Raw genomic sequence first — 27,934 nt, 5'->3', positions numbered from 1 at the left:
TAATCTTTAATAGGACTCACTTGAACTGGCCTGTGTTTTATGAATGGACTTTGGTGTGAATTCATGGCACAAAAGACTAGTCATCGTTGTTACAACTCCAGTACCTAAAAGAGTCTGCCCCATGTTGTTTATAGTAAATGTTTAAAACAAATGAATGAATGAAACGCAAGAGAGCTGAATTCTCCTGGGACTACACATGGCCTTGCAGCTTAGCACAGTGTGACATGTGACAAGATAGCATCTCTGAGCCACCCCATGGCAGTTTTTCTCTTTGTGAGTCCTAAGGCAAACCCTGATCGGGCTGTCCGTTTCTGTCCTTTTGCCATCCAGCTCTCTGAGATCTGGAGGTAATCAATCCACGCTGGATTACGTTCCTTGGCATTTTATCTCTAGGGGGATCAGCACAAATAGAGAGAAAAGACCATACAAATAGTAGATGTCCCTGCCAAAAAAGTCTGTAAACCATTTCAGGACTGCCTGTTCTTCAATTAAATAACAGTGAATGAGAAACATCTACCGCACCCATTCTCTCATCAGATAACAACTGGGCCTTCTTTAGAAATAATTATACTCAATAGTTTCCTTCAGTGGCTTCCTAGAAATTGCTGCAATTTACCCTGGGACATTCTCAAGCTGCCACTGACAACAGCCTACCCAAAAACACATTCAAGTGGGCCTCTTTGCAGGGAGCAGTAAAATCAAATTGAATCAAGGCTTCTGAACAGAGATCTAAAATGGATTTTGGATACCTGCTGGGTTCAAAGAGAACTCTAATAATTCACTTGTCTTCTGCCTGGAGTAGAGAACAATGCCTCAGAAATGTGAAAAAAAATTGTGAAGGAGTTTTTGAATTTGGGACCAAGGATAAACCAACATCACATCAGCAGCAATCACAAGCTGCCACTGCCCAACATGTTTTTCTAGAGACAGTACTTGTTTTTCCCCTTCCAAAATAGACAGTACTTGTAAAGGTTGTTAATTCTTTTTCTTTTTTTTTTTTTAAAGGATTTTTTTTTTCAACGTTTATTTATTTTTGGGACAGAGAGAGACAGAGCATGAATGGGGGAGGGGCAGAGAGAGAGGGAGACACAGAATCGGAAACAGGCTCCAGGCTCTGAGCCATCAGCCCAAGAGCCTGACGCGGGGCTCGAACTCACGGACCGCGAGATCGTGACCTGGCTGAAGTCGGACACTTAACCGACTGCGCCACCCAGGCGCCCCTGTTAATTCTTTTTCAATAGAAGTGGAATAAGTTCTTGACTTAAGGCATCCCTTTGTGAGGTGGTTAATATGTCAGAGTTACAAATTATTTGAGACACCTCCACACCTCCAACAAGATCATGGGATTAAAGCATTATAGAGTTGGAAGAAAACTTAGAGGTTCACTAATTCACTATCTGCTACTCCCTCTGATTGTTATTATGCTATGATTGCATCTTTATTTTTTTTTTATTTTTATTTATTTTTTCAACGTTTATTTATTTTTGGGATAGAGAGAGACAGAGCATGAACGGGGGAGGGGCAGAGAGAGAGGGAGACACAGAACGGGAAACAGGCTCCAGGCTCTGAGCCATCAGCCCAGAGCCTGACGCGGGGCTCGAACTCACGGACCGCGAGATCATGACCTGGCTGAAGTACGGACCGCGAGATCGTGACCTGGCTGAAGTCGGACGCTTAACCGACTGCGCCACCCAGGCGCCCCTCTTTTTTTTTTTTTTAAATGTTTATTTATTTTTGAGACAGAGAGAGACAGAGCATGAACAGGGGAGGGTCAAAGAGAGGGGGAGACACAGAATCTGAAGCAGGCTCCAGGCTCTGAGCTGTCAGCACGGAGCCTGACGCGGGGCTCGAACTCACGGACCGTGAGATCATGACCTGAGCCAAAGTCGGACGCTTAACCGACTGAGCCACCCAGGCGCCCCAATGATTGCATCTTTAAATGGCCGCTCTGTCTCTGCTTGACCCTCATCAGGCGTGGAAGGTGCAGGACAGAAGTGCCCTATTCCTTGTTCAGACGACTCTAAGCATTTGTAAATTCTACCTAAAGAATCTCTCTCTCTGTCTCCATAGTTTATGGGCTTTTCTTCTACTATTTGGGTCAGAATTGGGTTTTAAGTCGCTGAGATAATCAGCCACAGACACTCATGGCAAAAGAATGCACACGTGAAGCACCAGAGACAGACACATATCAAAGAAACCGTTTGCTGACTTCATGGCTAACACATTAAAAAATGGTTATTTTAAGGACCAAATATGAGAGAGCTTTTACGCCATTGGTTGAAACCAAAAATTTTTAAGTTCTCTTGAGCTCTTCAAATGCACATTGAAGTGCACATTTTCATGCTTTCTATTGAGATAAATTGTTATGCTTTTGAAATTATAATAAATGAACATGCAGCAGAGTGAAATTAGCATGTGGTTATTCTAGACAGTCTCTTCTGCTGGGCGTCAGGTTCCCGGCATGCAGAGGAGAAGCAAAGACAAAGAACTGGGAGTGGTTTCACTTGGTGGCACTGCAAAGCAGCCCCACAAACATGTCAGCTTCATTACTGCTTTAAAGCAAATGAGGGGCCCCTGGGGTCTCAGGCAGTTAAGCATCCAACTGCGGCTCAGGCCACGAGCTTGCGGTTCCTGCGTTTGAGCCCCGCGCCCGGCTCTGCGCTGACAGAAGAACCAATGAAAGAGCTAAGTGTGCCCCTACTGCAAATGTGGCCATACTAACTTTTCCTTCTGCAAGTGAGCTGGAGAGATCGCTTGACTATCCAGGTAAAAAATATGGGGAAAGCCCAAATAAACAGAAAACAATAAAAAGCAAAGAGAATAATAATAACAAGCTTGGGTGATTATACTTTTCATCATGAATTAATGACTTCGAATTAAGGCAAAATGAATCGATTAACAGATATTAAGAAGTCCCCACCTCTGTGTCTCCCTTTCTCTCTGCCCCTCCCCTGCTGATGCTCTCTCTCTCTGAAAAATAAATAAACATTTAAAAAAGGAAAAGAAACAGGCCAATTGCCTCCATCTATATTTCAAATTCTCCTAGCCATCCATTTCCTTTTCTGATAGTGGATGTCACAGCTTTTACTGACTCAGTCACCAACTCCGAGACTTTTATTTAGGTGGAACCGCCCCATATATACATGACAACTTCTAGGCACCAGAGTCACAGATTTATTTTTTAAGTCATAGACCCTCCAACTTTCCTCTACAGAAGATCATGCTGTCTTTCCCCCTTCTCCTTTCTCTTTATTCCAGCTCACTAAATCCACTTCTCAGTCCTCACTCCAATCCCCCTTCAGCAGCATCCCACACTCTGGTTAACTCCCTGCTCCTTTTCTCTGGATTTCAGTTCAGAATACTTCTGATTTCCCAACTAAATTTCCATCTGCTCCTTCTTTATCTGCCCTGCAATTCCTTCTCCTCTGAATGGTGTTCAAATACGTATGCCTCTCTCCACCCTCCAGTAAAACCCCCACAGACCAAGCTATTAGCACCTTGCTCCTAGACCCATTGCTGCAGACAAAGACCTCGGTGTGAAATGTACATGCGATCATGACGTGGTGACTTTGCTCCCCCATTAAATCATGAGCTCTCTGAGCACAGGAGGCCCAGCTAGACCTATCTTTGTTGAGCTGCTGCTTCCCATATGGACTTACTAATTTTGAAATGAGAAAAACTATTTTTCATGACAACTAACTACATTCTTCATTCCACCTAATCTCTCTCTCTCTCCCTCTCTCTCTCTTTTTTTTTAATGTTTATTTTTGAGACAGAGACAGAGCAAGAGAGCAAGGCAGCCGGGGAGGGGTAGAGAGAAAGAAAGACAGAAGATCTGAAATGGGCTCTGTGCTGACAACAGAGCCTGATGTGGGGCTCCATATCACAAACTCATACACTGTGAGATCATGACCTGAGCCGAAGATGGACACTCAACCGACTGAGCCACCCAGGTGCCCCTTTATCCCACCTAATCGTGTGTGCTATGTAATTGCACCATTGGCTAGGATGGGAACCAGTAAACAGAATTTGGTTCAAGGGAAAAATCTATTCCCATTACTAAACCCACAAACAAAAACTAATCTCCATGCTCATGCCACCCTCACAGCTGCAGTTGATTCTCTGGCTTACCTCTGGTTAATACAAGTGGAGAGAAATTTCTACTTGTAATTAGATACCACCTACAAAGTTAAATCTCCTGAGAGTCTCCTGCCCTAATATTTGCTCAGTTGGCAACTAGAGAGGACGTTCTTTCAGAAAACTTTATAGGAGTTTCATACCTGAAGTTCCCACTTATATTCTTATTTACACTCTTTTATGTTTATTTATTTATTTTTTATTTATTTTTGGGACAGAGAGAGACAGAGCATGAACGGGGGAGGGGCAGAGAGAGAGGGAGACACAGAATCGGAAACAGGCTCCAGGCTCCGAGCCATCAGCCCAGAGCCTGACGCGGGGCTCGAACTCACAGACCGCGAGATCGTGACCTGGCTGAAGTCGGACGCTTAACCGACTGCGCCACCCAGGCGCCCCAATACTCTTTTAAAGTTTTACTATGTTTAAAGGAGTTGGGACAAATTATCACAGGGAAAGGTAAAAGAAGCAAATGCCCCAGGAAATACAGAGGGACTGAAATTAGAGGTAGAGGGAACATGCATTTTTGTAGAATTCTGAATATTCAAATTGCTAAATAAAGAAGAGTTAAGAACAGCTGGAAAGGGAACAAGAACTCAAGGCCAGTCTTTCATCACAGTGGGCGAGAATCATTTCCACTCCATGAGAGAAGTCCGTTTAATGGAGGTTTCCTGGCTATTAAAAAGGACTAAAGATTCTATCATCAAATACTAACATGGGCTGCTTTTAGTAGCATAGCCTGAAGTGGCTTGCAGAAGACTTTTGCTGCTGTGATTGTCCAGGAGTCCATTAATTACTATCTCCAATGGAGTAAGGAACCACTGGGCCTGAACCAACGAGATATAACAGGATAATGTTACTCTCAAGCCACCTAAATGGCTTCAGATCTCATGTGCTCAGAAAGGGAGAGATTTTTTTACTTCAGGTTTCAATTTCTATGTATCAAACAAAAGGAAAAATCTTACATTTATTTGTTATTTAACTGCTAAAATGCCTTGAGTTTGCAATCACAAGCTAGGATATCCTGTTCATATTTGCAACTGATAAACTGACTTTCTTGGTTGGAAAGGGGTGTGGAGCAAGGACTGGGATTTGTATAGTTTAAAAAAGTGTTATTTTAGAAGTGCCTAGATGGCTCAGTCGGTTAAGCATCCGACTTCGGCTCAGGTCATGATCTCAAGGTTCGTGGGTTTGAGCCCCGCGTCTGGCTGTGTGCTGACAGCTCAGAGCCTGGAGTCTGCTTCGGATTCTGTATCTCCCTCTCTCTCTGCTTCTCCCCAGCGCTCTCTTTCTCTCTGTCTCTCAAAAATAAAATAAACATTAAAAAAAAGTGTCATTTCACAAAAGAAATGTGTGGCCCTTCACATATATCATGAAGGACTAAATTAGGCCGCAACTACTAATATATTTACTCATCTTCTAGTAACCCTATGCACTTTGATGAATCAAGTGGTGGTATTTGAGTGAGGGTACCATGAAAACAGTATTTTTATTAAAAAAAACCTAGATTACATGTATATTTTAAAATTTTTAAACACTTATGAACCTACAGGAAAAAAATGAAAATTGGTAATTTTTTAAGAAAAAATAACCGGGGCGCCTGGGTGGCTTAGTCCGTTGAGCATCCGACTCCGGCTCAGGTCATGATCTCACAGTCTGTGAGTTCGAGCCCCACGTCGGGCTTTGTGCTGACAGCTCAGAGCCTGGAGCCTGCTTTGGATTCTGTGTCTCCCTCTCTGTCTGCCCCTCCCCCACTCATGCTCTGTCTGTCTCTGTCTCTCTCTCTCTCTCTGTCAAAAATAAACAAACATTTTTTAAAAATTAAAAAAAAAAAAAGAAAAAAGAACCAACAAAGCAGAATCCAAAAATGCATAAGGCAATAATGGTGTGAAAATAAACATGGCCATCTTATTAAAATGGAGAAATGTAACCCCACTTTATTTGAGAAAAGACTGAACGCATGAATTACCAGCTGTGTTCCTACTGAAAAGCTTGTGTGCAAATTATGTGGAGGTAACTCTGCATCCCCAGGGAACAGGCTCAGTAAGAAAGAGAGTCTGTGTTGGGTTTAGATCAAGAAAATAAAAAAGTAAAGTATTGGCCTAACAATAAATGGCATTACATAAGAAACATTTCCTTAAATGGCTTTAGCTCTCTACAGAAAACAGTTTAAAAAGGACACACGTACTTTCTTAAAATGTGGGTATTTAAGAAAATTCACAAAGCTATGTTTCATATTGGTCATTGTTAGTTTACCATGTTACGTTTCAACTCCTTTTTCCCTTTTGGTTCACGATGGCTCGCCAAGGTCTGGAATATTTCAGTAGTGCTCCACGTCCCTCTGGAGAGGGAAAGGACACCATGTCTGTCCTAGTCATCCACTTACAGCTGGGGGAAAGCTGAGTCCCCTGCTCACAGATGTGCTCCTGTCACCTCCTGTTTCCTTGTCAGAGAGCCAAGAACAAATCAGAGTCCCCTAAATCCAACTCCCCTTTCCAACTCAGTAAATTGAGCCAATTAGGCAGAAACTGTCATCACCATTCTCTAAACCCTAATCCAATGAACAGAGGAATTTTTTTTTTTTAATTTTTAAATCATTCATCTTCTTGGTGTCAAAATGGACAGAACAAAGACAACTTGCCCAAACAGGACTCATATAGTTCTATCACTGCAACTGCTAATCATTTTACAAAAATAACTTTGTAAAATTTGATAGTAAACTTGAGAAGAAGTCGTCCCATAAGATAAACTTTTAGTCCGAGACTAATAACAGTGTTTGGATGATGAAGAACAAACACAAAACAATTAGTTAAAATAAAGCTAAAAAGATGGGGCGCCTGGGTGGCGCAGTCGGTTAAGCGTCCGACTTCAGCCAGGTCACGATCTCGCGGTCCGGGAGTTCGAGCCCCGCGTTGGGCTCTGGGCTGATGGCTCAGAGCCTGGAGCCTGTTTCTGATTCTGTGTCTCCCTCTCTCTCTGCCCCTCGCCCGTTCATGCTCTGTCTCTCTCTGTCCCAAAAATAAATAAACGTTGAAAAAAAAATTTTTTTTTAAATAAAGCTAAAAAGAAAAAAAAATGACAGAAGTAAAAGAATGGTTTCTGCTGAGAACTTCATGACAGAATATGAAAATAATTTGGGGTGCTTTTGCCTGGGCCCACTGTCCACTCTCTTCTCTCTTTCACTTACTATATTACAGATCAAGCCTCTACCAAAGGCAGTATTTTAACATTTCATAAGCCAAGAGCCTCTCATCAGGAAAACATGTTAATTGTTTTACTTTGCCTGAGCAACAAAATATCATCTGGCCAAAAGATTTATGTCCCAATTAGAGAACATAAATCCGCTCTCGTGAGAGCAGGAGAGTCTAAACGATGAAGAAAAAGAAACTAATTACAGTTCTCTCTGTTACAAAGCTGAAAACTTTGGCCTTTTTTTTCCATTTATAATTCTTCTAGCACCACTCCCATTTTAGTCAAATATCTTAGGTACAACTTTGAAACGTGCTGAACTCATTTTTAGAATTTCATTTTCTGACACAAAATGTGATGAGGGCTAGGGATCAACCGAGTGCAGCAGCAACATGGAACTTTTCTTTCTCCCTTTAACAATGTATCCCCTTTCCATTTCCTGTTAGTGTTTCAGGGTGTCATGACAGACCAGGAAAGTCAATCACACTGGTGTAATTACATTAAAATTCTCCAAATGAAATGTGCGTTGCAGCTTATTGCTACCTGAGCACAACAATCCAAAAGAAACACCCTGTTGGCACGCTCAAAACAAACGTCTAGATTTCTTTGTTACTGATATGTTCTTCCCACTCCATGGTGGAATATATATCAGCTGTTATTGTAATACTGGAGTGAAAGGTTTCTCTTTCTTTCTGAAAGCAGTAAATCTATTAAAAACTCTGCAGATTGCAGTTTATCTACTATCTAGATAGATAGATAGATAGATAGATAGATAGATATACATGTATGTATATCTACAGTAAATATATATACATATACATATATACATATATATATACATATATGTGTGTGTGTGTGTGTGTGTGTGTATATATATATATATATATATATATATGTACACCACTTTCCGGAAGTATTTAGGGTTTTTTTCCTACATTTGTAAGTAAATCTTTTCCTCACAAAGACCAGCAAAATGACTCTCCTCTCCTTCCATTTGTAGTCTGTATTTCTATAGTCGCTTCTATTCCAATAATGTTTTAGAAATTCATAGACGAACAAAAATTTAAAGGTCATATTGTTTGACCACCTTATTTTACAGAAATTGAATTTGGGTCCAGAGAGGTCAACAACAAATTTGTTGTACCCATATAGCTAATACCAACAATTTGCTATAAATAAAAGAGCAATGTTCTGCAGCCCTTCTACCATTTAATAAAAAAGATTTTAAAGAACTAAGCCATCAATACAAGTCAGATACACAAAGTTCAATCTTTATACAGCTGGTGATAGGAAAAGAAAACTAAAATGTAGTCAAATTTATCTAGTATGATGCTCTTATGGGCTGGGTTGGGCACCCCTCCCCCCCCCACATTCATGCTCTGAAGTCCCAACTCCAATCCCTCAGAATGGGACTGTGTGTGAAGAGAGGGTCTTTAAGGAGGAATTAAGTTAAAACAAGGTCATGTGGGTGGACCCTAGTCCAATCTGACTGGTGTCCTTATAAAAAGAGATTGGGACAGACACACACAGAGGGAAGACTGTGGAAGACACAGGAAGACAACCTCCAGCTGTAAGTCAAGGGGAGAGGCCTCAGGAGAAACCAAGGCTGCCAACACCTTGATTTCAGACTTCTGGCCTCTAGCCTGGGAGGACATAAATTTCGGCGGTTTAAACCACTCAGTCTGTAGTACTTTATTATGGTGGCCCAAGCAAACTACACGAATGCCTACTAAAGAGAATCACTAGGAGAATGAACAGATTTTATTTTGATCCTACAACTACTGATTATAAAAGGTAACATAAGTGGAAGAATAAGAGGCATCTAATGCATCACTTTCCAAAATTCCAACCTGGCTTGACATCCCTATTTAGGATATTCAGACCTTAATTTCTGCTTCTTCTAAAAGTCAAGGTGCATAGAATAATCTAAATATATATAGAGTTGTGTTTCTTGAACTGATGTTACTGCTAAGGTCATTTTTTAATTTTGATTGCTTAAAGTTTATTTCCATTAAACATACAAACGAAGGAATTCATACATTTTCCTCCTCCTTTGTCCTGCCCAATGGGCCTGGGGCGCACGCCACACCCGAACCTTCCTGCAGACTCTCCCCGTGCCCCTGAAGCCTCGTTAGGCCCTGCACCTCAAGCCAACAACACCTGAGTGAAAATTCCCTTAAGTTCTGAAGTGACCTTTTACTTTACGAGAAGTGCTGACTCCTAAATGTAAGACTGTTTCTACGCCTACGCAGACATGAATAATTCATCTCCGAAAATAAATTTTAAAAGCAACGAGATATAATTTTAAGTGTTGAGGGAGTCCTAAATGTATTATGCCTTACATAACTGTACCAGAGGCTGCTGTCTGTGTTTACCTCTGCTAAGAGAAGAACACAGGTGCCATCCGCCCCCCACAGCTGCGGGCATGACCCTTCCTGAGGAGCCACGTTCCCAGACCAAACGCCATCACTAACACGTCTAAAAGACTCTCTGGGTTCCTTAGCTGTACTAGAACTTATTTTTAACCGGGATTGTCATTCTGACGTTTTTCTTATAACACTTGAACTGCAAGCCTGTAACACTAAAGGGTCACACATTTGAAACACTCAAAACTGAATTGTAAGTCATCACTCCTTTCCAAGTTTTCTTTGAAAAAGGAAGAAGTTTGCACAGCATGATTGAATAAAATGTATAAATCATATCTACGAAAATAAACACACACACACACACACACACACAAGAAAATGATCAGAGGTTATTGCAATCGTAGAGTGTAGGGTCTCAAATGCTGTCTCCAAAGCAGAAAGCCCTGGGTGTTAACTTTATTACTTTCTAGCATACAATCTTAGTTAAGTTTCCGAAAACTTCTTATTCTCGGTCTTGCCAACCACGGAATGGGAATAATGGCAATTGTCACCACAGTTATCGAGATGTTAAAATTGATCACAAGCCAAGGTGCTTACTAGCATAATATCAGACACATGTTATCTTTCTGGCTAAATGAAAAAACACACTTGAGTTCTTGCTGAGAGAAAGGTAAAACCTCCATTAAAGGCACCAAAACAGTACAGGGCCTGGCCTCCTGATCAGTCTTAGGATAAAGGATGAATGTCCCATGAAGAGTTTTGCCTACTTCAAGTCTCAGATCCCTTTGGGGCAGATTTTCATAGAATCTAGGGTCATGACCTGAATTTTAGCATAACATAACTTCAGAGCTGATAGAAACCCAGGGGAACAACTGCACTTCTTTTTTTAATATTTGAAAAAGCAGAATGCAAAGAGGTTAACACTTGGTCAACGTCATACCACAAAAAGAGAGCTCCCCGTGACACCCAAAAGAGTAGAATGTTACCATGGGGGTGCTACAAAATAAGGAGGAAGACGCTCCATTTAGAGACCTGTGTCTGTTCCTGCTGCCCCTTTTCTTTAAGGCACTAGGCCACTCTGGCCATGTGAGTGGGAATAAAACCTCAGGTAGAGAGGGGCAACTCTTGGGGGAAAGTTGCAGAGTGCAAGGAAGAAAGCCACCACCACCGGTGCTGCAGCCTGGGCTCAAGTCTGACAAGTGACAGGAGGGGAAGCTCAAGCAACACTTCCCTACCTTTCTTTGGAATTCTCAAATTGGTTTATCTGTTTTATGCAACCAATGGAGAGAGTATCATAAAAAGAAAGGAAAACATGACATTTTGACATTATTGAAGGTCAAGAAAATGGGTACTGGAAAGTTAAATCACTCAGAAGATAACCCAGAAAATGTGAGTGGGAGCAAGAGAGAAGGGCGATTTGTTAGCAGTTTCCTCTGCTCAGTGGTTCAGAGAGCAAACAGCTTTGCATTCCAGAAAGCCTCAAGCTAACTCTGTTGCTTCCCTTTCTGACTCTGAGATTCGGTAAATGGCATTTTATCCTGTTCTGTGCATGTAGCAATTCTCTTGTACCCTTTTTAAAATATGAACTTTGGGGTGCCTGGGTGGCTCAGTAGGTTAAGCATCTGACTCTTGATTTTACTCAGGTCATTATCTCACGGTAATGAGACTGAACACCCACTGGGTGTGGAAGTTGCTTACGATTCTCTCCCTTTCTCTCTGCCCCTCTCCTGCTCAGGTACACCCACACTTTGTCTCTCTCTCCCTCTCTCTCTCCTCTCTCTCTCTCTCACAAAACAAATTAATTAATTAAAATAAATAAAATAAAAAACTTTTAAGTTTTCTCCCTTTAGTTTTTTTAAAAAAACTTTTAAATGTTTATTTATCCTTGAGAGACAGAGAGAGAGAGAAACAGAGCATTAGCATGGGAGGGGCAGAGAGAGAGGGAGACACAGAATCCGAAGCAGGCTCCAGGTTCTGAGCTGTCAGTGCAGAGCCCGACTAGGGGCTCAAACTCATGAACCATGAAATCGTGACCTGAGCCGAAGCTGGGTGCTTAACGGACTGAACCACCCCGGCACCCCAATTTTTCTCCCTTTTAGAAGTAATGCATGTTCATCAAAATCAATCCAAAAATACAGGAAGTCAATAAAATATTATCTGTAATCCTGTCACTCAGAGATAATCACCCCAGGATACAGAACAACAAAAGCATCAACAACAAATATATTCATAATTTCTTGAGTGCTTAGGCCCTTTTGGAATCCTCACAATTGGTTTGGGGTCCAGAAACCACGACCTAAAAATTACATTCTATGCAATCAGAATCGGGACAGATTTCTGCCCCAGACATGAAGCATCATTCGGGAGGCTGCAATGGTCCAGGACTACTTTTCATCCTGAGCTTCTCAAGAAGATCTGTGTGTCAGCCACCATCAACTGAATTCATTCTTAGGCAAAGTATGTATGATGTATCTTCTTGGCACCTTAGAGGTACCCTCACAATTTACAGAGGCGGACATGTAAATTTCTACTTTGGCAATGTTTTTGCTACTCCCTGATAAAGTCTAGTATGTAGCAGAGTGAAGTTTATACAAAGAACCAAGGAAAAGAGAAAGGGTCTAAATAAAAACAGGTCACATCTTATTTTCTAATTAAAGGTCCAATATTAAACAAACAAAATAAACAAACAAACACATTAGATAGTGCATTAGACAAATTCATAAAAGTGTTAAAAAAATTTTTGATGTGACCAGCTGGAAAAATAGAATTGCAGCATTTTTAGAAAAGCACTTCAAAAAATCATCTAGTTTGCTTTGCTGGCCAGCATGCAAATGTTAAACCACCTATGACCAGTTTGTGTTCTCATCAGTCATGAAGATTGAAGATTCTTGGCTCTATCCTGTAATAAAATTCTTAAACTCAACCCAAAAGAGAACCATAAAAAAAAGGCATATCGAAAATATTTCTCTTTCTCTTAGTAAAACTCCCTCTCTCCTTGGAACAAAAATCAATTTACTTTCATCCTTTACCATGAAGACTTCATTTACTGAAACCAATCTTAGAATGCTGAATCATATTCAGCTTGTAGTCAAACATGACAATTCATGCTTTTTCCATGGGTCTGTGTCCAACTCTGCCTTCCCAAAGGTAACCAGCAAAGCCACGCAACTTAGCAGTGGGAAGTATCTTGTTTATGTTTAAATTGTAACTGTTGTGCAAGATGGCATATGACACTTAACATATGTTGATTGTAGTTCAAAATACAGCAATTTCTCTGCAGATTTGTTTGGCTGAGTTTAGCTATGGTACTAAACTGCAGTGGGAGAAAAAGGGATACAGTATCACAGCTCTCTGCAGTAGAGAACATCTGGTTCTGGGTGAAGTGAATATGCACACACGATTCCTTCTCCAACCCCCGCCCCCTCCCACTCCAGTGAATACAGCTATAAAATCTGGCCAGAATTCATAAAGCAGCTACTTGAGGATCTGAAAAGTAAATGATAGCAGCAGACTAAAACCTGAACTTAAAATACTATCAAATGGTGGTAAGCTCTTCCTTCTTTTTCCCTGCAATAAACCCTGGTGTGGACTCCCAGGCAGCAGAAAGCTTGACATGAACACCAAATTGAGGTAGAGCAAGCCCCGGGAGAGCCTTTGAGTTCTGGCTTAAGGAAAAGGGACTCTGAATGCACAGAGAAACTCAGGGACATTTACCCTTCACCATCTTCCTACACACCAGCATTCACACTGGCAGTGGCATTGACAAAAGCCTTCAGGTGCTTAAAATTGTAATGGAAGAGAGCTGTCCTCTCTGATAAAAGGAGCAATGATCCCAAGGGCATGGGATAAACCAATTGCTTGTATTCCCTCTCTTTCTGCCATATCATTGCTTGGTCCTGCACGTTAACACAGTTGCAGGAGGTATGCAATAGAGCAAAGTAGCTAAAACTTTAGCTTTCTGGCTGAAAGACCCAAATGAGGAGCTCCAGAGAAGAGGAAAGTACCAGGATGACAAAGGAGAAGGAGGGCTCAGGAAAACAGCTCCATAAAGATGTTCATGAACTCTCAGGTTCATCTCTAGGCTGCCAATGGGTGAATCTGGCCATCAGCATCTATACCAAAGACTTTAGGAATTAAACTACAGAACGGATCCTATAACCAAGGTCCCATAGTGGCAACTTGGTGGTACATACACCCCAGGCACATATAAACAGCACTGCAACGGCTTCGAAAACAGAATTAACATTGTAGCCACAACTCTCAGAAGGTGAGTCAGACCTTGTAGCCTGAACTCAACTGGGTCAATTGATTACTTAAATAATTAAGCTTCTTCTTTAAAGAATTGGGGGGGTGGGGGGGTGGGGAGAAGAGAGCAAAATGGACCCAAAGTAAACAGAAAAGGAAAATAATATAGGGACATAAATCAATGAAAATGCAAATAGAAAAACAAGGGTGAAAAATCAACAAAAACAAAAGCTGATTTTTTAAAATGTTTTATCTTTGAGAGAAAGAGAGAGCACGCGCACGAGTCGGGGAGGGACAGAAAGAGGGACGTAGGGTTGGAAGCTAGCTCTGCGCTGACAGCAGTAAGCCTGGTATGGGGCTCAAACTCACAAGATATGAGATCATGACCTGCACCAAAGTCGGATGCTCAACCGACTGAGCCACCCAGGTGCCCCAAAAGCTGTAATCATCAGGACAGCATGGTATTGGCACAAAAACAGACACACAGACCAATGGAATAGAATAGGGACTCCAGAAGTGGACCCACAAAAGTAGGGCCAACTAATCTTTCACAAAGTAGGAAAGAGTATCCGATGGAAAAAAGACGGTCTGTTAAACTAATGGTGCTGGGAGAACTGGACAGCAACATGCAGAAGAATGAAACTAGACCACTTTCTTACACCATTCACAAAAATAAACTCAAAATGGATAAAGGACCTGAATGTGAGACAGGAAATCATCAAAACCCTAGAGGAGAAAGCAAGGAAAAACCTCTCTGACCTCAGCCGCAGCAATTTCTTACTGGACACACCTCCAAAGGTGAGGGAATTAAAAGCAAAATGAACTATTGGGACCTCATGAAGATAAAAAGCTTCTGCACTGCCAAGGAAACAATCAACAAAACTAAAAGGCAACCAATGGAATGGGAAAAGATATTTGCAAATGACATATTGGACAAAGGGCTAGTATCCAAAATCTATAAAGAGCTCACCAAACTCCACACCCGAAAAACAAATAACCCAGTGAAGAAACAGGCAGAAAAACATGAATAGACACTTCTAAAGAAGATATCCTGATGGCCAACAGGCACATGAAAAGATGCTCAATGTCACTCCTCATCAGGGAAATACAAATCAAAACCACACTCAGATATCACCTCACGCTGGTCTAAATGGCTAAAATGAACAAATCAGGAGGCTATAGATGCTGGAGAGGATGTGGAGAAATGGGAACCCTCTTGCACTGTTGGTGGGAGTGCAAACTGGTGCAGCCATGCTGGAAAAGAGTGTGGAGGTTCCTCAAAAAATTAAAAATAGATCTACCTATGACCCAGCAATAGCACTGCTAGGAATTTACCCAAGGGATACAGGAGTGCTGATGCATAGGGGCACTTGTACCCCAATGTTACAGCAGCACTTTCAACAATAGCCAGATTATGGAAAGAGCCTAAATGTCCATCAACTGATGAATGGATAAAGAAACTGCCATTTATATACAAAATGGAATACTACTTGGCAATGGGAAAGAATAAAATATGGCCTTTTGTAGCAACATGGATGGAACTGGAGAGTGTTATGCTAAGTGAAATAAGTCATACAGAGAAAAACAGATACCATATGTTTTCACTCTTATGTGGATCCTGAGAAACTTAACAGAAGACCATGGGGGAGGGGAAGGGAAAAAAAAGTTAGAGAGGGAGGGAGCCAAACTATAAGAGACTCTTAAAAACTGAGAACAAACTAAGGGTTGATGGGGGGTGGGAGGGAGGAGAGGGTGGGTGATGGGTATTGAGGAGGGCACCTATTGGGATGAGCACTGGGTGTTGTATGGAAACCAATTTGACAATAAATTTCATATTTTTTAAAAAATGGATCCTTTACTAAGAATGTCAAGGGGAAAAGATACAAATTACTAATTCCACGAATAAAAGGGAAATATCAATGCAGATCCCAAAGACATTAAAAGCATAAATACTACCAATAATTCTATATATCTTAACACCTGGAATGAAATGGGTAACTCCTGAAAAACTTCAATAAACTAAAAAAAAAAAACAAACAAACAAACAAACAAAAAAATCCACTAAAACCCACCTACAATGAAATAGATAACCCAAGTACTCTTATAAGTCCTAGAGTAATTGAACTTACCGTTAAAAATGGTAAAAAGAAATCATGAGGACTAGATGGTTTCTTGGAAAATTCTAACATACATGTAGAGGATAAATAATTCCAATTCTCTCTAATCTTTCCCAGATGTCCTAATAAATATACTTTAACAAATAAATCTACAACAAAGAATCATACTTTATGGTGAAAAAAAGGAATGATTTCCCCTCATATAAGAAGCAAAGCAAGGATATCGACTCTAACTATTCATATTCAGTATCATACTAGCAATAATAGCTAGTGCTATTTATTTATTATTATATTTTTATTTATTTATTATATTATTATATTTATTGTAAATAAATAAATAAATGGCACATGGATTGGGACAAAACCACTCCTATTCACAGATGACAAGAAAGACTATGCAGAAAAACCCAAGGGTGCAATCTAATTCCTTGTAATAAAAAGTGATTTTAGTAAGGCCACAGGATACAAGGACAATACATGAAAATCCAATGTAGTTTCACATACTAGCAATCGTCACTGAAAACTAACACATATCTAACACAGGCACATATGCAACAAAATATATACAAGATCTGTAGGTTGAAAACTATAAAACAATGATGCACAAAATAAATAAATGGAGAGACATACAGTATTCATGGATTGGAAGTCTCATCCTGGTAAAGATGTCTATATCCCCAAATTCATGTGTAGATTCAACACAATAGGTAAGTTTATTCTAAAATTTATACGGAAAGGTAAAGAAACTTGAATAGCCAAGACAACTTTTAAAATAAAAAATAAAGTGAAAAAATAGCACAACTTGATTTTAAGATTTAACATAAAGATACAATAATCAAAAGAACATGGCATTGACAAAGGCACAAATGTATAAATCAATGGAACAGAACAGAGTACAGAAATCGATATCTATCCATCCATATATATCCATACCCCCCATATATACATCCAATTGATTTTTGATACAGATGTAAAGGAAATTCAATGAAAAAAAATAGTCTTTTCAACAGATGATGCTGGACCCACTGAATGTTTATATGTAAAAACAAAATAAAACACTAACCTAAACCTCACATCTTATACAAAAATGAACTCAAACCATAGAACTGAATGCAAAACATAAAATTACAAAACTTCTAGAAGAAAGCAAAGGAGAAAATGTTTATGACCTAGGATTGAGCCAAGAGTTCTTGAACATAATACCACAAATACAGACATATGAAGAAAACCTTGAGAATTTGGACTCTGTAAAGAGAATGAAAAGACAAGACATGTGCCAAGAGAAAACATTTGCAAAGTACATCTGTAACAAAGGACTTGGATCCAGAATATGTGGCAAAATCTCAAAAGTCAAAGGAAAAAAACAACTGGGCCCAATTTAAAAACAGGCAAAGGACTTGAGCAGATGTGTCATCAAAGAGTATAAGATAGATGGCAAATAATGAAAAGACACTCGTGACTAAATGATTAAAATTTTAAAGTGCTGGCCATACCAAATGCTGGCAGGGATGGAGACAAACTGGAACTCTCTCTCTCATACACTGCTGGTAGAAATGCAAGATCTGTACTCTAGAAAATAATTTGCCAGTTTCTTATGAAGTTAAACATACACTTACCATATGACCCAGGAATTCCCTTCCTAGGTGTTTAACCTAGAGAAATGAAAATTTATGTTTACACGAAACTTGTTCGTCAATGATTAGAGCAGCTTTATTCACAATTGCCTAAAACTGAAAATGACTCAGATGTCCTTCAACAAGTAGATGGGTAAATAAATGGAAACATCCATACAACAGAATACTGCTCAGCAATAAAAAGGAACATACGATTAATATATGCAAAAATGTTGATAAATCTCAAAGATGTCATGTCGAAATAAGCCAATTGCAAACGGTTACATACTGTATGATCCCACTTATGTGGTAACCTCAAAAATACAAAACTATAGTGATTAGTGGTTGCCAGAGGTTGAGATGGGAGATGCGAGGATTAGACAGATTTCTTGGGTGGTGGAATGGTTCTGTATCCTGATTAGGGTGTTGGCTATATGAATCTATATCTGTCTTAAAACTCCCAACTGTATACCAAAAAAGTCTATTTCAGTGTACATTGATTTTAAACACTAAAAAATAAAAACAAATGTAATCAATACTCAGGTATTCACATGGAAATACAACCAGAATCTGTACTTGAATACTTGTCACGTGGCATTGTAATTGTACTGTAAGCAACAAACTAGGTCTATCCCTGGCATGTCCATTTCTCTAGGACAGAAACCCTAGCTTTATAATCTCTGTATCTCCAGTATAAAGAGAACTCCTGGTATTGAAAGAAAGCACTCAATATTTTTTGAAAGATGAAAAGTTGACTAAATCAGGCATAAATGGTTTACATTATTTCATTTCGGTGGAGAAGAACAAGTATAAAATGGAATTTAATAAGAAGTCACTAAAGGATTAAAGCTTTAGAAAGACATTTTACAATTACACACCTTTGTGTTATTTTTGGCATTAACTGAACAGAAGCTAGTAGTTGGAACATTTAGCATGAATATTCATGATTTCAGTGTGCATATGTGCCCTTCAGTGAGGACTTTACTATGAAGTCAATTACAAAGAATTTTTTCAATTGAGGTATTGCCCTAATAATTCATTAAGCTACATGCACAATATGTGCAGTGAAGTATTCTATTTGCTTTGGTTTTTAAAAAATTTTTAATGTTTGTTTTTGAAAGAGAGAGATAGAGCACAAGCAGGGAAGGGGCAGAGAGAGAGGGAGACACAGAATTGGAAGCAGGCTCCAGGCTCAGAGCTGTCAGTATAGAGCCCAACATGGGCCCGAACCCATAGACCATGAGATCATGACCTGAGCCGAAGTCGGATGCCCAACTAACTGAGTCACCCAGGTGCCCCAGTATGTCTTAATTCTTAATAATCCATGCATTACACTGTCACCACCATGACTTTATTCCAACCAAAGAGAAGAGAAGAAAAGAGAAGAGAAGAGAAGAGAAGAGAAGAGAAGAGAAGAGAAAAAAGAAAAGAAAAGAAAAGAAAAGAAAAGAAAAGAAAAGAAAAGAAAAGAAAAAGAAAAAGAAAAACAAAGTTATTAGAAAGCTAGAGAGAAAGAAAGATCATGCAAGTTGCTTTAGGAAACCAACATTTCCTACAGGAACAGTAGAAAGAGAGGCTTCTCCCCAGAAGGGATCATCTACAGAAGAGTTTTTCTCTGCAATAAATGGCTGACCAAGAGTCAAAAAAAAAAAAAAAAAAAAAAAGACAAGCTAAGAGTCCAAGATACTGGGATCCTGACTTTCATGAGGACCAAAGCAACATTAATGTGATTATTAAACACTGCTGAAAATACATAAGAATGGGTCAAAACTGTTAACCACTGCCATAATATATAAAGGCACAATACTTGTTGTTCTCGGTTTTTTCTCCCAAGCTCCTTGACAGTGTTTTTTTACATGTCCTTTAAAATGTTCTATTTTAATAAATTTTTATTACAGAAATATTTCAGAGACACATAAATCTAACATCTATAATACATAATATTTGATATATCATATATAGATATAAAATATTTTAGAGCCATGTTCAAGTTTTAAAGTGGCCACACATAGGCACTCTGCCTGATACACCCAATCAAAACAGGACAGTTTACCTTACTGTAGTAGTGTATGCACGTACAATAAGAAAAAAAGACCCCATTTAAATTATATAACTAAAACTTAAAACACGACCCAAACTTAAACTGTAATAGAAATGTGACTAATTCTACACGCACCTCTATTGTCGACATTCTTGATTCTTTGAACACTATCAACAGAGTCACTGAAAATAACCACTGAACCCCATTCCTTAGACTCCAATTTACTGAAGAAGCCTTTTGTAGAATGTAGGCTATACCCCAGAATAAGCTCCAAATTGAAAATTAGAAGTTATTTTCCTCTTTCTCTGACCACTCAATTTTATCTTCCATGAAGGCAATGTTCTACTGTGCCCACCATTAGATTCCAAGCACAAAACAGTGGACAGAGAGCAAGTATAAAGTAATGCTTTTGAAAAAAATGTATTGTAATAAGTGAATAAATAAATGTGTATCTATAAGATTAGGACTGAAGGTAAAATTACATGATTGGACTTTAGGAATCACTTTGGCATATCCCTAGACGTTAGATATTGTACAGTTCAACGTAGACATAAATTCTTTCATTCATTCTGCCAACTGACAACTCTGTTTGGTTTCAGAATACTTTGTGTTAAGATCTGTGATCAGGGCTGGGGACACGAAAATTCAAAAAGGATGTGGTCAATGATCTCAAGTAGCCTAAGCCTAGTGTGCGACATATGCACACACATATAGAGCCAACATAATTAATACCAGCCTGTTACACCTTGAGAGCGGTAATGAGTATATCAACAGTGAGGTCCAATGAGAAGGTAACTAATGCAACAAGAAGCCACAGAGAATTCTTTGAAGAACCAATGATTCCACTAGGGCTTAAGAAATACATAGGATCCTCATAGAGGAAAGGCGGCAAATTATAAATTGTCGGAGGTTTGATCTTTGAAGCCAGACCATCTGAGTTTGCAATCCAGTCTACCACTTGTTAGCTGTGTGACCTTAAGCAAGTTACTTAACCTCTTTGTGCATCAGCTTCCTCACTACAATACCACAGGTGGCAGAAGGCTGTGGGGGGGGGGGGGTAATTAGTTAAGTAGTTACTGTAAAGCGCCTGTAACAGTACCTGAACCTTAACAGAAGCTACGTATGTGTATGGTAAATGAAAAGAAAGGGCAAAAACATAAAAAAGAAGTCCCGAAGTGCTAAAAACAATTTTTGTCCCCAGAAAAAAATAAAAGCATAGAATACGTTAAGTATGAATTACTAACTATGGATAAAGTGTGTTTCGCTAACTCAGTGACAGTTTGGGGCCGTTGATCTTTTACTTCAACCATGGATCCTCAACCCAAATAAGGCCCAGATGCCTGCATGAACTCAAAACTCCACACAAAATTTTAGGGGTCCATTCACAAATTAAGGTCGGCAGGCACACCTTCAACATCATCTTCAACATCATCCCTGGGCTATAGATAACAGAATGATCTGCTGCTCTCACAGACTTTCCATCAAAAATCATGCTTAGGATGGAACTTTCTACAACCTCATGCAATTTTGGCCCTAACTTATCTCATCAAAAATTTAAACCTGAACCCTTAGAGGACTGAGACAAATAGAACACAAAGAACTAGACAGCTCCGTCTCAAATCACAAAGGGGTAATGAAGACAATTAGGGTTGGCGGGTCCTTGTCTGAGTAGCAGACCTGTGAGGGAAAAGGAGGCAGGTCGTCTAACCCTGAGGAGGTGATGAGGGTGCTCGACAAGGTGTAGAAACAGACCGGCTTTGTACTCACGTGGTGAAGGAGCCAGGGGGAGCAGATACTCTCCGCAGGTCGGCAGCTGGCACCTGATGGATACTAGAGGCAGCAGGGAATGAGCAGCGAAGACAGTCAGCACAACAGCGTGGACAGACAGGGAACAAGCCCGGAGAGAGAAAGAGAGACACACAAAATTTAAACAAAAATTAAATGAGCGCGTCACCAAACAGTGAGTGAAAAGAAAAGGAAAATCCAGCCAGCCACGGACATAATCCAAAAAGCCGGTGACAGCAATGAAGCCAACAGGACACAGGGCAAGGGCTGGCTCTACGGCAAGCCACAGACTGGAGCGAAGGGCAGGGCGCGGGCAGATGCAACCGAAGCGTGGACACTGGGCGGGGCTGCGGGCAGGAGGCATCGTGGTCCTCTCTCGCTCTAGGTCATCCGAGATATCCAACGAGAAGATGCGCGCATGTGCACAAGTACACACACACACACACTCACACACACACTCACTAGAGAGGGGGGTAGGCTGGCATAGTAAACTCATCTTTGAGGAGAGTCAAGGTAAATTTAATCCTTTACCATAGTCCTCATGATTCCAAAGTCTGTAGGAAACCTGTGTCAAAGTACAACCATCTTGCAAAGAGTGGCTGGACAAAAACTTTAACGACTCTGAAGGTAACACCAAGAAAGCCTAAATTCATCACAGTGATGCCAAAATTTCACTCTACTCTTGGTAGAAGAGTGAAACCACAGACGTCCCCCTTTTCTCTCTTCTTTTATAAAAGAGAGAACCTTTGGTTGCTGTTGGAAAAGATGAAATGTAAATTTGAAGAAACTAAATAAAAAATGTGTTGTCACCTTTACATAGTCATTCTCTCTACTCTCTTAGACGATTTGAAGAGCTTCAAAGGACCTGCAGCAGACATAGCTCCCTGATCCCTGTTTTCTGCTGGGTACACAAATTCTCCTATGAAGTCCCATGAATCAACTCCTTGTTTTCCTCAAAGGACTATCGGTTACAACCAACAATACTTTTGAGCAGCCAGGATGATGGAATCCAATCAACTGCACTGCCCAATTCAAAGTTCACCAACTAGAAATCTTGCCCCTGAATAACATGATTGCTTTTCACAGTGTAGTCTTAATTACCATTGAGCTCAGGATTATAGCCAACTTAACATCTCCTTACACACCTGAGAAATTTTAAATTTCTAATCTCTTTCACAGGTGCCTTTCAAACAGCATAATCAAATTTATCTGGCCACCATGTTACTAGCACGTGAATATGAACCTAGATAGATCTCCTCTATTACTTTTTTTGGGAAAGATACGTATTGCAGTTCTCACTTTATAAAATGAGATAGGTTTCTGTACCAGTGGGGTGGGGGGTTGACTGAACACAATGGAGCTAGCCCTTCAGTTTCTATGTAGTAATAGCAACTTGGATTATAGACCAAGAAATATTTTTGGGGGGGAATAATTTTCTTTTTTTGCCTAAGTGAAGATCTAATGGCATCATGAGGGCCTACTTTAACCATTTCTCATGGGAATCTGCCCCTCATCCATGCAAACCAGATCTTAAAATTTGTGTGTATCATCCATTTATTAACATCAAATGTTATCAAGACATTATCTCTATTAGTTTTAGATTCATGGGTTTTAGATTTATGTTATTTTAGAAACAATCCTGGACAAATGTTAACAGATACAGTATTAACAGAACTGATCCATGTGCCAGCCATTATTTAACACATAAACATGTCTCAGACATACTGGTAGGCCCTGAGAACCCAAAGAGGAAAACTCTAAGCAGGGTAAAGAGATAAGTCAACCAAGGACTACACTGTTATTGGTAAATGGTGTGATAAATGTAACATAGAACAGGAGTATCTAATGGCTAGAAGTAGATAGAAAAGGATTCTTAGGGAAAGTTATACTTCAGTGGAGTCTTGAACTTGAGCAAGAGTCAACAGACAAAAAGGCAGAAAGGAAGGTACTGCAAGAAAGGCATCAGAACTGCAAAAGTATGATGATGCACGAGGCAGGCCACTGCTCCAGAAGAGCAATGATCTCTGGAGCACAGGAAGAGAACGATGAAGACAATGATCACAAGGGCATGCAACGTTAAGGAATATAAGCTTAACATTTCTAGAAAGATCCTTCCAATCAGTCTTTTGGAAAAAGTAGTGTGTGAAGGGCAGGGACACTGGAGACAAAGAATTATGAGCATAGTTTAGTGATGCTGTGAAGAGGTAGCTTATACAGCCTTTGAACAAAAGTCATATTATACTAGCAGAGGAGGTAGGTGGTTAAAGACATGGGAAATAAATAGAAGGTAGACCTCTAAGGCCACATGGGGTGTGTAACAGTGCAGGTGATTGTGACGACTCCAGGGGCTCATTGGCTGATGAGCAGAGAAAAAAAATTACAAGCGCGTTTTTAGCCTGCAGTCTGAGGTTGCTAGCGGATATCCAGATAAAGATGTCAGCTAAGATATCTGGGTGCGAGGGTTAGCTTCTACAGGAATGCCTGGATAGAAGACATGGATGTGAGATCTATTCACATATAAGTCATAGATGAAATCTGGGGTACAGATGTGATCTCTCACAGAAAGGCAAACCGGTGAGGAACACCATTGCTCAAGTGGAAAAGGGAGCCAGTTGTTTAGGGAACCACAATGCCTCCTTCTCAAATATTTAGTTAACTCCCTAGCCCATCACACACGGAGGTTTCTAAACAAATTCTCTACATATTTTTAACCAGTTTTCTTTCTTCTGAAAACCAGCTTTCTTTCTTCTGAAAGAAGACGGGCGAATGGAACAGAAGAAACAGATAATCCTAGTAAACAATGAGAAAAAGAGAAAGAAAGAAAGAAAGAAAGAACGAAAGAAAGAGGGAGGGAGAGAGAGAGAAGAAGGGAGGGACGGAGGGAGTGGGGGAGGAAATAAATATCTCTCTGCCTTGCCTGCAAAAGTGAACTTGGCACAACCATGGCTGAAACACAAAAAACCTGGAGGACTCAGAAGGTTGGAGAAAACTTGTAGAAAGGTCTTATTGTCCAGACAACCCTCACACTGGAAACTCTACTTGGAAATCCAGCAGGAAAGGTCAGATTTGAAAACAAGGGTTTCTAGTAAAACAGGCACAAGAAATCTAATTGCAGAGGGTAAGCAATAGCAGTAAGGGAGAGCACTCGAGGCCTTAGTGAACAAGTGTGACATGATAACTAGCTGTTTTCCTTTGAAAATGTGCTATCTGGATCGATTTTCTAAAAAATATAGTGTTCTGATAGTTATTCATCCTAAGTAGTAACAAATACCTTTGTTAAGTTTTACAAGTATCCTTTTTGGAACTGAAAAGCAGGCGATTGCCATTTCACATACATATTTCCAGAGGCCTGAGGCTGCTTACATGGACACACCACTGCCCCCTGGTGGGAAGTCATTATTTTTGAGTTGAGGTGGTTTCTTGAACACCCTCACAGCTAAATCGATGCCGTCACATCATCTGCCATATAAACTCTAAGCACAAAAAGAAAACAACTATTCATATTCGTTTTTGCATGTGAAGAAGGCCCAAATGAATTCTTAACAATACAGTGGCTGAGCAAATACAAATTCTTTCTCAGCTCAAGGGCAAGAACTATTTGAAACTAGCACCTGGAGACAATTTCACATCTGGGAAGGTTATTAAATACAGCATGGCCAGGCATGAGCATGGGAGGCCTTTGCCTGTAGATGTTAAGCACTTTTAGTTTTATTATAGTTCTTAACTGTACACAAGTGACCCAAAACGACCTGAGCTGCCATACTATCTCCGAAATGGCTTTTCATTTAGTTTTCCGAGGCTTTCTCCCAGACCAGTGGTTCATGGATGCACTCTAACGTTTCCAGAGAGAGTGCGGTCAACCACATATCACTGCTGACACCATACCTTTTTAACATACGTACTTGCCAGTTGTATATCCAACCTAATTGAAGGTAAAGGCAGGGAGAAAACAAAGCCGTCGGGAATGAGCGAGGGGTTTCACCAGCTGCAGCATGTGAACGAAATAAGGAATCCAACTGAACAAGTTGTCTGGATAATGATCTGAGCAAAGTGCTGAGTGACTCTGATGTTCAGAGTGACTCTGGGAAGGGAGGAAGCAGAGGAGAGAGGAGCTCTCATTCCAGCCTCAGACTTCGAGGCAGATGCCAAAAATGCAAACGCTTTAAGAGGCCTGTCTAACGCTATTCCTCAACATACGCCATCTGAGGAAGAGAGGTGAAGTCAGGCTCTGGCAGTGAGCTACGGCACCTGTGTTACTGGCTTGTTCTAGGCATTTCTGAAGACTATCATCGTGATCCCATAAATACGTGGCAAAGCATACCCTTGCTTCACAGGCACTGCAAGAAGCCAGCCATTCAACACAAATAGGTAACCATGCATCACAGGCCACAAACAGGAGTCGCACCTTGGAGGCCCCCTCACTATGACAGAGTGATGACCCAAGGCTGAGTCTGAAAACAGCCTTACCTTGAGTTAGATTAGGCATATGGGCATTAAATATAGAAGATACTCAAAAAGGGGCCCCAAGTCCCCATCCTTCTCCACCCCAGACAGACATCTCCATCAAAAACTTAAAGGGTGCTATAAAATGAATATACTCAAAATATCTAGTTATTACCACCTTATCTCAAATCAGCTCATCAGCACACCTAAGGAAAGAAAGGGTCCCAGAGGGATACATTTTATTTAGGTGTTGAATAGTGAATTAGGCTATATTTAGACAATAGGATGCCACTCAGAACAGCGAAATTGAGTTGAAGCACCAGAGGACTCAGGACCCCAAAATGGGGGCATCAGGAAAGTGATGAGTCACTAACAGGCAGAAGGGAATACAACGTGGAGAGAGGTGAGCTCCAAAAATCCAGCTCTGCCAACCTCCCCACTATCGGGGAACCCAACACTCCCCAAGTGACCTGGGTAAAGAGAAGGCCAACACCGTGCCTTCTTAAAGCAAAATGGAACATGTTTAGGTTGATGCATTTTATGACCCTAGAATCACTCTTTAATGATTTTCTGCTGTTCCCAATAAATATACAGCAAAGTGATCAATGAAGAAGAGTGATCTATCTAGTATTCAATACAGCAATTGGTTCTACAAGAAGAGTGTGGTCACTGTGCAATAAACATGAAGAAAAATATGTGAGAGAGACCAGGGAACTGCTGTTTCTTGGACTTTGTTCCTTTCTCAACACAGTAAGACCCCTAGACCATGCACACGCCTGGCGTTCTATGATCTTTGTGTTCACAAAGGTAGGCAAGGGGCAAACTCACTCATTGAGTAAAGGCATGGATGTTCTCCTCTTGCTCTTCTGCACCATGTTGGCTTGATTCCTCAAGGAGATCCGAATCATAGCTGGGGCCAACCTACAGGGCTCCCCATCCACTTGCATGGGGATGGGTTTGTAAGTGAGCAGCACGACCTCCCGACACTGGTGTAGCCTTTCCCCATGGCCCCCAACTTGCAGGGCAGCCTGTAAATTCAAGAGTCAAAAGGAAGCTAGAAGTCAGTTCTTAAGAGTCAGGAAAGCTAGAAACCCCAAGTCCTCTATATATAACCAAAAGGCCTTTGATAAACGTGTTGAAAATTGCTAGCCAGGAGCAGAATGGGAAACCTTGGATCAATCACCTTAACAAAAATAAACTAAAATTTCTAAACTTTTGATGAGCTTGACCACAAATTTTCATCGATAGCCAAATTTTGGTATTAATTTAGTCATGTTACTTTAACACAAAAGTTGTTCTTTGTGTTATCTAGTCAGTCCCACTGAATAACCAATATAAGGAGAAAAAAGAAAATAAAACAGATAAGGCACAGTTTAAGACAGCTTTGATACTATGTTTAAAAATAAGTGTATATTATAATATATATTATTTAAATATAAATACATAATACAGTTACATAACATATATATGTATGCATAACAGGTATACACAAACATGCTATAAGATGTAACTATGTATTATATATTAAATATATTCATACTTAAATATGCAGCCCACCCTTGGTTAATTTGCAAACGTGGGCAGGCTTTTTCTTTTTACCTAAAACCTCCTTAAGCTACCTCCAGTCTGTATAAGATCTAAAGAATGCAAAATAATATTAACTACTTGATTAAAAGCATTGTGAAAAGTATAACAGCTTTAAGGATCAAAATCAAACACAGAGTTCAGTTCACCATTGTGGCCACAGAATGGAAAGTCAATCCAACATTAAAAGCCTGTTGTTGAGAAGAACAACAAATCAATAGAGCTTTCCCTCATTAGTTAAAATGTATGTGCGTATTATATATTTTATGTCATTATATTATATTATTTTTATGCTATATATTTTTATGTTATATATATTAGTGTGTGTATGTGTGTGTATGTATGTGTGTGTGTGTGTGTGTGTGTGTGTACACACACACACATATACATATATATATATATATATATATATATATA

At 40.1% G+C, this 27,934-nt stretch overlaps 1 protein-coding gene across 9 annotated transcripts in view; it reads right to left on the bottom strand.

Annotated features, from left to right (window-relative positions):
- DGKI (diacylglycerol kinase iota) overlaps positions 1–27,934 on the bottom strand; it is a 441,930-nt gene that overhangs the window by 131,078 nt on the left and 282,918 nt on the right. For 7 of the 9 annotated variants that reach the window (XM_040471856.1, XM_040471863.1, XM_040471861.1 and 4 more), the window contains 2 exons: positions 26,762–26,961; positions 21,473–21,535 (listed from right to left, as the gene is read on the bottom strand). In XM_040471856.1, coding sequence (XP_040327790.1) covers positions 21,473–21,535; positions 26,762–26,961 — 263 coding nt within the window. The remainder of the gene's footprint in view (positions 1–21,472; positions 21,536–26,761; positions 26,962–27,934) is intronic. The other 2 variants (XM_040471858.1, XM_040471862.1) reach the window with 1 other exon arrangement.

The sequence above is a fragment of the Herpailurus yagouaroundi genome, unplaced genomic scaffold (genome assembly GCF_014898765.1).
Source record: "Herpailurus yagouaroundi ecotype Mexico unplaced genomic scaffold, PumYag 100, whole genome shotgun sequence".
Taxonomy (NCBI): domain Eukaryota; kingdom Metazoa; phylum Chordata; class Mammalia; order Carnivora; family Felidae; genus Herpailurus; species Herpailurus yagouaroundi.
The sequence above is the reverse complement of the archived record's forward strand: the minus strand, read 5'-3'. Positions and strand labels throughout refer to the sequence as shown.